At 42.3% G+C, this 12498-nt stretch overlaps 1 protein-coding gene across 1 annotated transcript; it reads right to left on the reverse strand.

The window, feature by feature from the left end:
- Positions 1-389: 389 nt before the first annotated feature.
- LOC311248491 (mitochondrial S-adenosylmethionine carrier protein-like) lies at positions 390-10516 on the reverse strand (the record flags this gene model as incomplete). The annotated part of the gene is made up of 4 exons (XM_084339362.1): positions 10369-10516; positions 5719-5875; positions 1021-1139; positions 390-476 (listed from the first exon to the last, which is right to left on the reverse strand). The coding sequence occupies exons 1-4, from the start codon at positions 10399-10401 to the stop codon at positions 390-392; spliced, it is 396 nt and encodes a 131-aa protein (XP_084195488.1). The 5' UTR covers positions 10402-10516.
- Positions 10517-12498: the final 1982 nt, after the last annotated feature.

Genomic DNA, 12498 nt, shown 5'->3' on the forward strand with positions numbered 1-12498 from the left:
TTCGATTGTTGATAATTACATCGATGTATCGATCTGGATCGATGTATCATCCCACCCCTAGTTACAATTCACGGACAAAGTGGTGGAAGAGACGCTACTCAAAAGGCAACCATATACGGCCTTGTCCAATTTGTAGCCATACAACAAGAGACGCTGCCGACGGACCGAGACACAGCCACCCAGGGGGAAGCAGCGCATTTCATAAAAGATGCAAAACTTGGGAAATTACATCCATCCAAAAGCCATGAATACAAAAAAGCCTTCAATGGTATTTTGTCCCCAGCTGAGGTGGTATGGCAGGGGGCAATAACTCCAGCCATTCCTACGTCACTCGTGCCACTCTCATGCCAGTGTGAAACGCCTGCGGTTCCCAGAGGGCCGTGGATTCCTCAGGACCGGCTGAGGAAATGATGCTGCTTCTCCTTGCCCGCTTTCACGCCCAAATCCCCCAGACGAAATTGTCGGAGTCTTGGGGCCTGGGATGGGAAAGCAGCTAAATCAATAGGCAGTAATGGGATCTTATTTACCCAGCTGGTGGAGGGAAATGTTGGGACGGGACCGAGGAAGGCCCCTAAGTCACCCAGCTGGACCCCGGGGCCCGCAGCCAGAACCACATTCTGAAATCCCCCCGCCACCAACCCCCCCCCCCCCCTCTACTCCCTCCTCTTGCATATTTGTCTGTGAAATGTACAGAGCAATTATGTAAACAGCAATGCTGGTATTGTTCATCTTGGACTCAATGGTAGAAGCAAAGAGAGAGTGAATGAGAGGGAGGGAGAGGGGGAGAGAGGAGGGAGAGAGAGGGAGGAGAGAGAGAGAGAGGGAGGTAGTGAGAAGGAGGTAGTAAGAAGGAGGTAGAGAGAGGGAAGAGGGAGAGAAGGAGGGAGGGAGAGTGAGAACAAAACAGCTAAACACTGCTGAAAGTAAAAGAATGACAAGAGAAGAGGGTGAGAGATGGAGAGGAGGGTGAGAGACAGAGAGAGATGGGGAATGATGGTGAGAAGGAGGAGGGGGACATACTATTTCTCCCAGGGAGGCGGCCAGCATGTGAGTGACAGGTGCCAGGTGTGGGGCTGACAGCGCTCCGCCGGCCCCCAGAAGGGACTTGGTGCAGTCGTAGGTGACGAAGAAGGCAGCCGCTGGAACCAAGAACAACCACAGCTGTTTAAGGCCCATTAGTCAACCTGCATACAGCAATTAATATCCCTCACCACCGCTGACAGGGGAGAAGCAGAGGCGTGTGTGTGTGTGTGCGTGTGCATGTGTGTGTGTGTGTGAGAGAGAATCGTGTGTGTACAAAAAAGAAAAGCTAAGATGGCAGCACTTAATGTCAAGCTAGCTAAAACGAGCCCTGACTCCTTGTCATGAAACCAATCATGCAACAGCAAGTGTTGAATTCATAAGCAAATTGCAATAAACTATGGATCTGAATCATCTTTTTAAGGCATTCAGATGTTCAGTTGGAAAGAAAAACATCTTTGTCATTTTCAACATTCCCTCTGATTCATCAGTAATGATGGATATAACACTCATCACTGTGTCCTTTAGGAGAAGGTTGGTTGGTGCTCGCTGATGGAGTTAAGCATTACATCACGAGACAGAGTGGGTTATAGAAATTAGATCACACCTATGGGTGGTTGTTAGGCCCGAGGCGCAGCCGAGGGTCGTTAGCAGTGATGCCACAGATTACTTGTAAAAATAATCTGATTACTGATTACTCCTTTAAAAAGTAATCTAGTTACTCTACTGATTACTTGATTATCAAAGTAACTTAGTTACTTTGAAAGTAACTAGGTTACGAAGTCGTCGTCCCTGCTGCTGCCACAACATAAGAATGACAACCGTTTTTTTTCTCTCTCTACCAAATCCATTCTGACACAATGGACTCAGTGCGTACTCCGCAAGTCACGCGTAACATGAATCTCTCACTCTCACTCAAGTAGCCAAATTACACTATAAAACGAACTGGATAGTTGATTTAACTTCATGCTGAAGCCATTCTAAAATCAGCTATAAACGTAAACATGACTGTACCCCTGGCTCTCTTATCATCTTGTAAAAAATAAGTAAGTTAGATATATTTACTGAAAAAGTAATCAGATTAGAGTAACTATATACTTAGTAACTAGTTACTGGCATCACTGGTCGTTAGACCTCCATAGGCGTGATCTAATTTCTATAACACACTCTGTCGTGTGATGTAATGCTTTTATACAATGGCCGAATTCATCCAACCTTATTGCTATACAATAAACACAAATTAATTGAAGATTTATTGACAACCATCCGCAGAAAAAGTAGTTAAAAAAAAAAAAAAAAAGTTGCCTCCGTGTGGAAGTAGCTCGGAGGTGCGCTGTTTCAAGGCAAGAATGCAGTGAGCGTGGGTTATTGGTTTGATTGATTGATTGATTGATTGAGTGCACATTTTATTAATGTCCGCCTTGTTTCAAACTGGTTAAGAACTGTTAAGAACTTCATTCTTAGATGCTTCTATAGAAAGTAGGTTAAAAAAAAAGAAAGAGAAGTTGCCTCCCTATAGGAGGCAAAAAGATTATTTGAACCTACTTTCAATAGAAGCAGCTGGGAGGTGCGCTGTTTTAAGTGAGCGTGGGTTATTGAATTGATTGATTGATTGAACATTTTATTAATGTTTAATTGCTTTCATTTCTTTCATTTCTAAAACCACGAACGTCGGAGTGATTGTAATTCGGTTGTGGGCGGGTTCTGGGATCACGAGCGGGGGTTATAAGAAATAACCACGTCTAACTTGACTGTTTCAGCCAATCAGAATCGAGAAATTTGCATGCCATTGTATAAAGGCGCAACAAACACTGGTATTTGTTAATTTTTAAGGCCTTATTGGTAAGCTACCTCCTTATACTACATCATTATTGGAATGGAAGTTTGGAACATATGGAATTCGTTCTAGTGACTGGCTAGTCCTTAAGGTCCCTTGAGTTTGCTCTGATCAGGGTAAATCTGCATTTCTCTATGATGTCTCTAGCTCATGAACTCCAACAGTCCTTAAAGGTCAACCTCCACGTTGTATTTTTGTTCAATAAACAATGTGGACTAGGCCAACAGTGGCTTTCATGAAGAAGGGGAAAAAAAAGTATTGAAATTGACCCAGTTTTAGCGTTTTTATCAAACATTTTGTCTGCCCAACACAATCACCACGCACGTGCATATTTTAATCAATGGTTTCATAACGTGCGCGTGTAATGTCGTCACAACAGGTGCAGGACAACAGGGGGCTCACCAGGGGGCGCTGAGAGTCACACAGCTAGTGGCAGGCAGAGAGCCTTGCTACCATAGATATATGCTTGCTACTACTAGCCGAATGGAAATGTATCTGTTTCACCTCACTATTGCTCCGTGATTATAGCCATCCATCCATCTCTAAAGCTAACCACTATTTGTAAAAGCCACAACCACGTTACCATATTTGTAATAATGTAAATCATTGTGTCGTTGTACACATATTGTGTTTATAACGTTAGTAGATAACATAGCTTAGCTTGGTAGCTATTGTGCTAACAACATATCCCGACATCCGGCTCGCTGGCCGGCATGAACGGCCGACCCTAAATGGTTCTCTCCTCTCTGTACACCCCGACCCGTCCCCACGGGTGCCCTGCCGGGGGGCCCATGGACGCGACGCGCCCGAGCCCGCAAAGGCTAGTGTTACACGATAGCTATGAGCTAACTAGCGCTGCGGGCTCCGGCGCCCTGCGGCCGCCGCTGTTGTCGAGTCCACAAGCTTCACTCGGTGCATCAGTCACGAAAGGGGCTATGATGAGCTTGGCAAGCCAGAGTAAAACACAGTTTTCATTCAATCAATCAATAACAACATTAACCAGACTCTCGTTGTGTCTATTATGCTAACGCTAACATTACCTCATTGTGTCTATTCTACACAGATAGCCTCTCGTGTCTATCTGCTAACGTTAGCATTAGGCTAACTAACGTTACGTCCCTAACCCCCAACAACAAGCGTAACTAATCAGCGATCTTTTTGTCAGACTAAACTCTCCGCTCGGTGGCAAATTGTGTTGATGTCGGTTTTGTTTCATCAATAAATGAGGCAGAATACACAGTGACTGTATCCTTTTTTATTGCACTTGTTTCTTGCTGCAAACATACATAAGACATCCTGATCCTACGCGAGACATTAAAGATGGCGGCGTTCTGTTTTCGTTCAGACTCCCCAAACAGTGACGCGTCTCTCTTCTGACCAATCAGTGGTCTGCAGTTTTTCACGTGACATTTCTGGAGCTCTCATGCTGATCACCAGCAGCCCCGCCTCCCCACACGGAGACAAACTGAGTACTTTATTTTAGTGGAAAAGCAACATTAGATTCGGCTCATTAATATGCAAGCCACACCTGTTGTGACGTCGGCGTTTGATAAGCTTTTTTGATTCGCGCGTGCATGTTATTCGTGCATGGACCTTTTTAACTCTTTCAGAGTGGCATTTCCGGTGTCAAATGGAAAAAAATAAATAATGAAATTATATACCAATGATGTAAACTACCCATAATTGATCAGTAGGGTTTAACCTAGAGGTTGGGCTTTAAAGCTTGAGATTCTCCCCTCTGTTGCAGAGTTTAAAACCTTGATCTCCAACCTTTGTCAATCAAGTTGTATGTGTTTTAGTTGATTTGTTATCCTTACTTTTGTCTGACCTTGTTGTCTTATTGTTATGATTTTAGATTGTTGTGTGATTTTATGCCTTTTTTCTTTTGCTTACTGTATTTCTGTATGTACACTCGACGTGACTGTAAATGAGGGACACTTCAGTTGCCTTTCGAGTTTAAATAAAGGTTTTAAATTAAATCATCACTAATCATCACAGTTTTAAAGGGATTAAAAGAAGATGCATTTATATTGTTGGGGTTAACTTGTGGAACAATGCTGATCTACATTTAAGAATGAGTAATTCGCCTTTGGTTTACAAAAAGATGGTTTATATAGCTATTTCTGAATAATTCTTATTTTTTTCAGTTTTTCTGTTTTGGAGTCTTAATTTGTATATAGGACAGGCATGTATAAGGGGGGTGACAGTGTCTCGGGAGGTAGGGCAGTCGTCTGGTAATCTGGAGCTTCCATATTTTGATTCCCGCTCCTCCCGGGCAGTGTGTCCTTGAGCAATACACTTAACCCTTAACCTGTTAAGCTGTTGGGGGACCCTGCTATTCTCGTCATAAATCGATCAATACAGACCGTATTAATTAATGTTGTGTTTCTATTTCAAATGTAGCCAAGAGGAAAGATCCTAACCCTATAAAAACAGCAGTCAAACAAACTACGTTTGTTTACCGATGTTTTAAAGAAATCTAAAATAAGTTTCTCTGAATAATGTCAATTCTCTGTGCATTGCATAGAAAAAAAGTGAGTAGTCACTCGAGGAAATTACTAAATGGGTAAAGTGTGAGTGAATGGGTAAAATGTGAGGAACAAATTGTAAAGTGCTTTGGATAAAAGCGCTATATAAATGCACCATTTACCATTTACCATTTATAAGCATTATGCTTCAGCCTGTACCTTTTCAGTCACTGCCTAAATCAAAGACAGTTGAATGATTGTGCATATTGTATTGTGTGTGCTGACTGAATAAAACTACTACTACTACTAAAGAAATCATCACTAAACAGTTTTGGGATGGATGTGTATATGAGATTATGTACATAATGAATCAACTTTGCTCTAACGCCTCACCGTTGGGGAAGGAGCCAACGGCAGCAGACGGGACCCCAGCGTAGATACCCCTGAAGCCCCCGGCCTGGTAGAAGCCCTGCTGGCTCTGGAGCCTGGTCTTCATGGTGTCCAGGGGGAACAGGGTGAGGTCCACACACATCCCTGCACAGCCCCCAGCCTGGGCCACGGTTTGAGAAACACAACAACAGTCATTACTTGAGTTTGCAAGTCGTGATTTTCAAGATTCTACTAATGGTTCATCTTTGTGACTGGTGACAATGACTCCACCTGAGTTTGATTATGGCCAACAGGGTAAAAAATCGCGCTGAGCCATGGATGCACACTGAAATACTGACCGCTATGAAAGCCAGAGACAAAAAATGCTCTGAGTTTCGTAAAAGTCAGTCAAAGCTTACCAAAAGCACGAGCAGTGAACTCCAAGACCACGTGACTGAACTCAAACTAGAAAGAAACAGACTAAGAAATTACATAAACTCCATGATCAAAACTGCTCAAAAAATTTCATCAATGACAAAACCGAGGAAAACAAAAATAAACCACGTGAACTTTGGAAATTACTCAACAATCAACTAGGCTGCAGTAAAAAACTCAAAACCAGGTTCTCAAACATAAACATAAAGACGGACAACACGCTCATCACAGACAAGCTGGATGTAGCCAATTACTTAAACACTTTCTTCACAAACATAGCCACAACACTGGTAAACAAACTACCCTCCCACTCAGGGCAGTATGGGGTAGAACACATAGTAGCATACTACAAGAACCTAGGCGTCCACAAAGACGACTTCAAACTGGAAATAGTAACTACAGATGAGGTACTCAAAAAACTGAGCGCCCTCCAACCAAACAAGGCCACTGGCCATGACAACATCCCCTCCAAATTCCTCAGAGACTCAGCAGCAGCCATCACCCCAGTCATCACACACATAATAAACCTCTCCATAAAACAGGGACACGTCCCCAAGGACTTCAAAATTGCGAGAGTAACACCCCTGCACAAAAAGGGCAGCAAATTAGACCCGGGTAACTACCGCCCTGTTTCTATCCTTACATCCATCTCGAAAGTCATGGAAAAAATAGTATACGAACAGATCGAAAAGTACCTCGCGGAAAAAAATCTAATCTACGAATTCCAATCTGGCTTCAGAACATCCCACTCCACTGACACATGCCTTCTCTACTTGAACGACCACATCAAACAAGAGGTGGACGCGGGCAAATACTGCGGCATGGTCATGCTGGACCTACAAAAGGCCTTCGACACTGTCAATCACACCATTCTGATTGACAAGCTAAAAGCAATTGGTTTTGATAGTTTATCAGTGAGCTGGATACAATCCTACCTGGAGGGGAGGGAACAGATGGTGGAAGTAAACGGTACCCTATCCCCCCCCCTCACAGTGAGCTGTGGTGTTCCACAAGGAAGCATACTAGGGCCGCTACTATTCCTAATTTATGCAAATGACATGTCGTCAGCTTGTGACTGCAACTTGTTCCTGTTTGCGGACGATTCAGCCCTGCTGGTCTCTGACAAGAACAAGTTACAGGTTGAAAAAGCCCTCAGCTCGGAACTAGGCAAAATCTGCATATGGCTCGCCGACAACAAACTATCATTACACATGGGCAAAACAGAGTCCATTCTCTTCGGTTCAAATAACAAACTCAGCAAGACCGACGGCTTCTCGGTTACAGTGGGTGCCAATATTATCACAAGGAAAGATGAAATTACCTACCTGGGTTCCATCCTAGAGGCTAATCTTTCCTGTGACAAAATGGCATCCAATGTAATAAAAAAAGTCAACCAACGAACGCGATTCTTGTACCGGATCTCCTCTCTGGTAAACAAGAATACCCTGAAGACTCTAGCAGGAGCACTCATTCAAGGGTACTACGACTATGCTTGCACCTCATGGTACCAAAGCACCTCAAAGGCACTAAAAAACAAATTACAAACATCTCAAAACAAGCTAGTCAGACTACTACTTGACCTGACTCCTAGAACCCACCTCACCCCTGCCCACTTTGACAACCTAGGATGGCTTAGAGTAGACGACAGAGTACAGCAACTTGCAATGGGCCTGGTCTACAAGATACACTACGCGACCAAGGTACCCATGTACATGTCAAAATACTTCCCAAAGGTCAGTGAATACCACGATCACAACACCAGAGGGAGCTCCACAAATCATGTAAAACCCAGATTCGGCTCAAACAAGGGACTAAACACGTTTCGCAATTATGCCACATCAATGTGGAACGCCCTGCCTAAAGCTGTAAAGGAATGTGAATCACTACCCACCTTCAAAAACACTCTCAAAAAACACCTACGTGAGACTGCAATTCGAAACTGGCCCCTACAAATGTCCTAACCTAGTTGTACAGTAAATGACCAAGTAAGGCTTTGTCAATATTCCAATGTACAGTGTAAAATGTGTGTGTGTCCCCTACCCAACCCCCCCCCCCCCCCCCCCCACCTCCAATGTACAGCCCTCACCCAACCCACCCAACCCCACCCCACCAACCTCCTCCAATGTACAGTTTCTATGCCAAATGTATATACACTCCTTTTCTGGACACTTTTGTATCACAAACAGTACTGTATTTGCAAATCTGATATGTCATAAATGTATAGATGTAGCAGTACTGTCTATCTGTATGTCATGTATGTCATATATGTTATGATGAATTGAAAATGGGGGACCCTGATGTAAACAAGACGAAAGTCTTTCTCTGGTCTGCATCCCCTTAACAATTGTATGTATTGAGATGTACTGTACTGTACCCATTCTGCAATCTGTTAATAAACTTTTCAATCAATCAATCAATCAATCGGAGGGGACATTGAATCCTTTTGTTGTGTTAATTACAGCACCAAAATTACGTGGATGAAAAAATAGCAATACCTTATATCTTATAGGGACCTTATCATTTTGTTGAGCTGTAATTAACACAAGGCTTCAATGTCCCAAACTTACTTACTCTCAATAACTAACTAACTAACTAACTAACTAAATTAACGTGTGAAAAAAGGTTTAGTTTTTGGATGTGGGTGAGATTATGTGCAAAATAAATCAACATTGTTTTTTGGTGAAGTGCCAGCTTCAGGTTGCATGGTGTTTTTATTACTTTTGAACTATTTTTTAATAACCAGTAACAGTAAAATGTGTGTGGTTACTGTGGTATATGCCTATTTGTTTCCAACTAAGACACGTTGATGCAGGGGTGTGGCTGTGAGTGGGCCAATAAGAGGCTTCATTTGGATTTGATTAGATTAGATTATTTAATTACCACACAGCCAGGCTGGTGGAATGTGTTCCAACATAGAACATCACTTACAATACATACTACATGCATGTATTGTAAAGTATATTTTACTTTACTTTTAATTTCACATTCAACACTTCATTAGGTAGATGACAGAAACAAGAGTTGTCGATAATGCCAGTCTCAACAGACCCAAGCTATAAATGTACATGCTGGCGTTAGAGGAACAGATTTCTCTCTCTCTATTCCCTGAATATTCACAGCAAATGTTGTGACTGAACAACTATCAGGTAAGGATGAAAACCGATTAGCATTTTTAATTTTTTACTTAGGTGGTCTGCCATGTGCACAATCTTCCCATTTCACATTCTAATTATCTCTCTCAACACAAATCTATCTGACGTTACCAGACGACACCCTAAAACATAGGCTACACACAGTGATCATCCGTGAGTCAACACTGCTGCTCATCAACAACATAGACTACACAGTGATCATCCATGAGTTGTTAAGTCAAGCGATTACTTTCCAACACTAGCCTCTCCATTGTGCATTTGCGCTATTTAGAAAAAGTTACATTTGATCATTTCTTTCAGGTAAGCTCCTTCAGTCTTCACTATGGTATTTCCTCATTGAGCTGCAGGATATTTCCATGGATATTTATTATGCTTGTTGTTGTGAATCTCCGGGTGTCCTCAAACTAAGAGGTAATGACTAGTTCTGGGGAAATCAGTTAGTTTAGTCCTAAAAAAAATAGTTGTAGTTTATGAGCTAACACGCCTACCCCCTATTATTTACTCCCCCCTAAGAGAGGCGTGGTGATCACAACGTGGATGACGTGATGATGCCGGTCTATGGATGAATCCATACAAAAACATGTATACATTGCATGCATTCCACAGCTATAGAACACTCAATGCAATTCCTTCGGAGCGATTCGACCCTGCGGTATTCTATTCTATTTGCACACTCAATTCATTGCTGCGACTTCGGGTGAGCTGAATGAATGAATGAATGAATGAATTAATGAATGAATGAATGAATGAATGAACACTATTTAAATTAACAGATTGCAGAATGGGTACAATACAGTACGGCTCAATACACACAATTGTTAAGGGGTTGCAGACCAGAGAAAGACGTGTGTCTTGTTTACATCAGGGTCCCCCATTTTCAATTCATAATGCATATAGCTCTTGTCTATACTCTCAAAATCCATAGGAAATAAAAACATCTCAAGCTTCACACAGAGCCATTATATGGCTGAGGTCACCCTCCAACACACACACTTCACAAAATGCAAGTAACAGCAAGCTATCTTGTTAGTCTGGTTGGTTGTGAAGATTAATGTTATCCATCCATGTAGTAGAATGGTCACTTTACCACCAGCGACGCGGTGAATTGTCTTCTTTCCATGTTCCGTTTTCAATGTCGTTACTTGTCAGCCCGTGTAACGCTGTTCTAATAGTGCACCTGCACCGTGGAGCATGTTTGACACTTCACTGCAACCAAAACATGCCTGTCAAGGACGCTGCCATCTTTGCGGGATTACTTCCGCGTCGGTGTGTGACGCCGATGACGCACCATAACATTGGTCACGTGCCTGCGCCTCTGCCGGAAAAAAGAAACATGCTCCCTATTTCGTGATTCTTTTCCGTAGCCTATGTGTGCGAAGACGCTCTCTGATTGGCTAGCCGCGTACAGCGAAGACCCTCTCTGATTGGTTTAGCGCCGAAGGGTCTCTTCCGCCTTGTACATATTATATTCTCTGCTTCAAAGTGGTTATGCTTTGGCCCTCTTTCGGGTTAGGGTTAGGGTTAAGGTTAAGGTTAAGGTTAAGGTTAGGGTTAAGGTTAAGAGGAAGGTTAGGGTTAGGGTTAGGCGGAAGAGACCCTTCGGCGCTAAACCAATCAGAGAGGGTCTTCGCTGTACGCGGCTAGCCAATCAGAGAGCGTCTTCGCACACATAGGCTATATGGAAAAAAATCACGCTGCCCTCTTAGGTGTGTTTAGTTGTTGTTGTTGTTGTTGTTGTTGTTGTTGTTGTTGTTGTTGATGATGATTGCATTGTACAAATAAACGTTAAATTATTATAAAACGAGACAAATATGAATATTCTACACTGTCTCATTGTTGTTCACAGCTTTATTGTTGCAAGAGTACCCTGCAATACTATACAGATGAAAATACAAAAAAAAACATAAATAAAGGTTTTCTATTTTAAATTGTACATTTGTATATACAAAATGTAATAAAAGGATTGCTAGAGCTCGTGGCCATTAGGCTACTCCATTGCCTAATCTCCTAAGAAATATAGCTTTCCCCCTTGGGACAAATTAATAAAGATGACTGCATGTGTCCTCAGTTTGAACATGTTTTCAAAGGGGACATGTATGGGGTTTGTCTATGTTTATGTATGGTTTTGACATTTTATGGGAAAAGTACATAATACTCCTTGCCGTTCGGTTTGAAGTCTTCAGATTAACAACCCTAACACAAGATGTTCAGAATTGCTAATCCCCCATGATGTCAAGATGGGATGAATTCGCTGTGATTAATTAATTAGCTGTGTTTTTGGAGCCAGGAACACTGCCTAACTAATCTACTGCATTTTTTTTTTACTCTTGGCTGTGGGGCATCCAGGCAGGGAAGAAAATAATTAACTTACAATGTGGTGTGTTGCTACACCCACCAGGTTCAATACAATGTGGTGTGTTGTGCTACACCCACCAGGTGCAATACAAGGGAAGAAAGACTCTCAAAAATAAATAATTAAAATTAGATTTAGACGAGTTTATTTGCAAAAGATTCAAGGACGTTGATTGATTGATTGATTGATTGATTGAAAACTTTATTAACAAGATTGCAGAATGGGTACAATACAGTACAGCGCAATACACACAATTGTTAAGGGGATGCAGACCAGAGAAAGACTTTCGTCTTGTTTACATCAGGGTCCCCCATTTTCAATTCATCATATACATTTGTTGAAAAGATACATAGTTTGTCCCCATTAAAGGAACACACCAACATTATGGGAAATGCGGTTATACTGTCTTCTCCAGAGTCAGACAAGAAGATATATACCAGTTCCCTCTCTGTGTGTTTAGTAGAAAACTGTCCGGCTAGCCTAACTTACCACAAATGAACGGAAGCGGATCGATAGCCTACAGACCTAGCCTAGTTTAAAACTCCGGGAGGTGTTTTTGGCCAACAGCTAGGCTAGCTGATCCGTATCCACTTCCATTCATTTGTGCTAAGCTAGGCTTTTGTAATTAGTTCACATAATGTTGTCATACCTTGTTATTACATGGCGTTTTAACATTCGCCGAAATGCTTGATTGTGATTGGTCAATAGCGCTCGTCAGAGGTCCGTTATATTACTCGATAACTGACCTCTGCCGAGCAATAATGACCGCTGTTCGCAATCAAGCCCACTGACACACACTGCAGCAGTGCAATCAGTCCACACACCTGCCGGCGATTATAATAACTTTATTTGGGCTGACAGCGG

This window comes from Notolepis coatsorum, assembly GCF_963971535.1.
Source record: "Notolepis coatsorum genome assembly, contig: SCAFFOLD_4446, whole genome shotgun sequence".
NCBI classification, from domain to species: Eukaryota; Metazoa; Chordata; class Actinopteri; order Aulopiformes; family Paralepididae; genus Notolepis; species Notolepis coatsorum.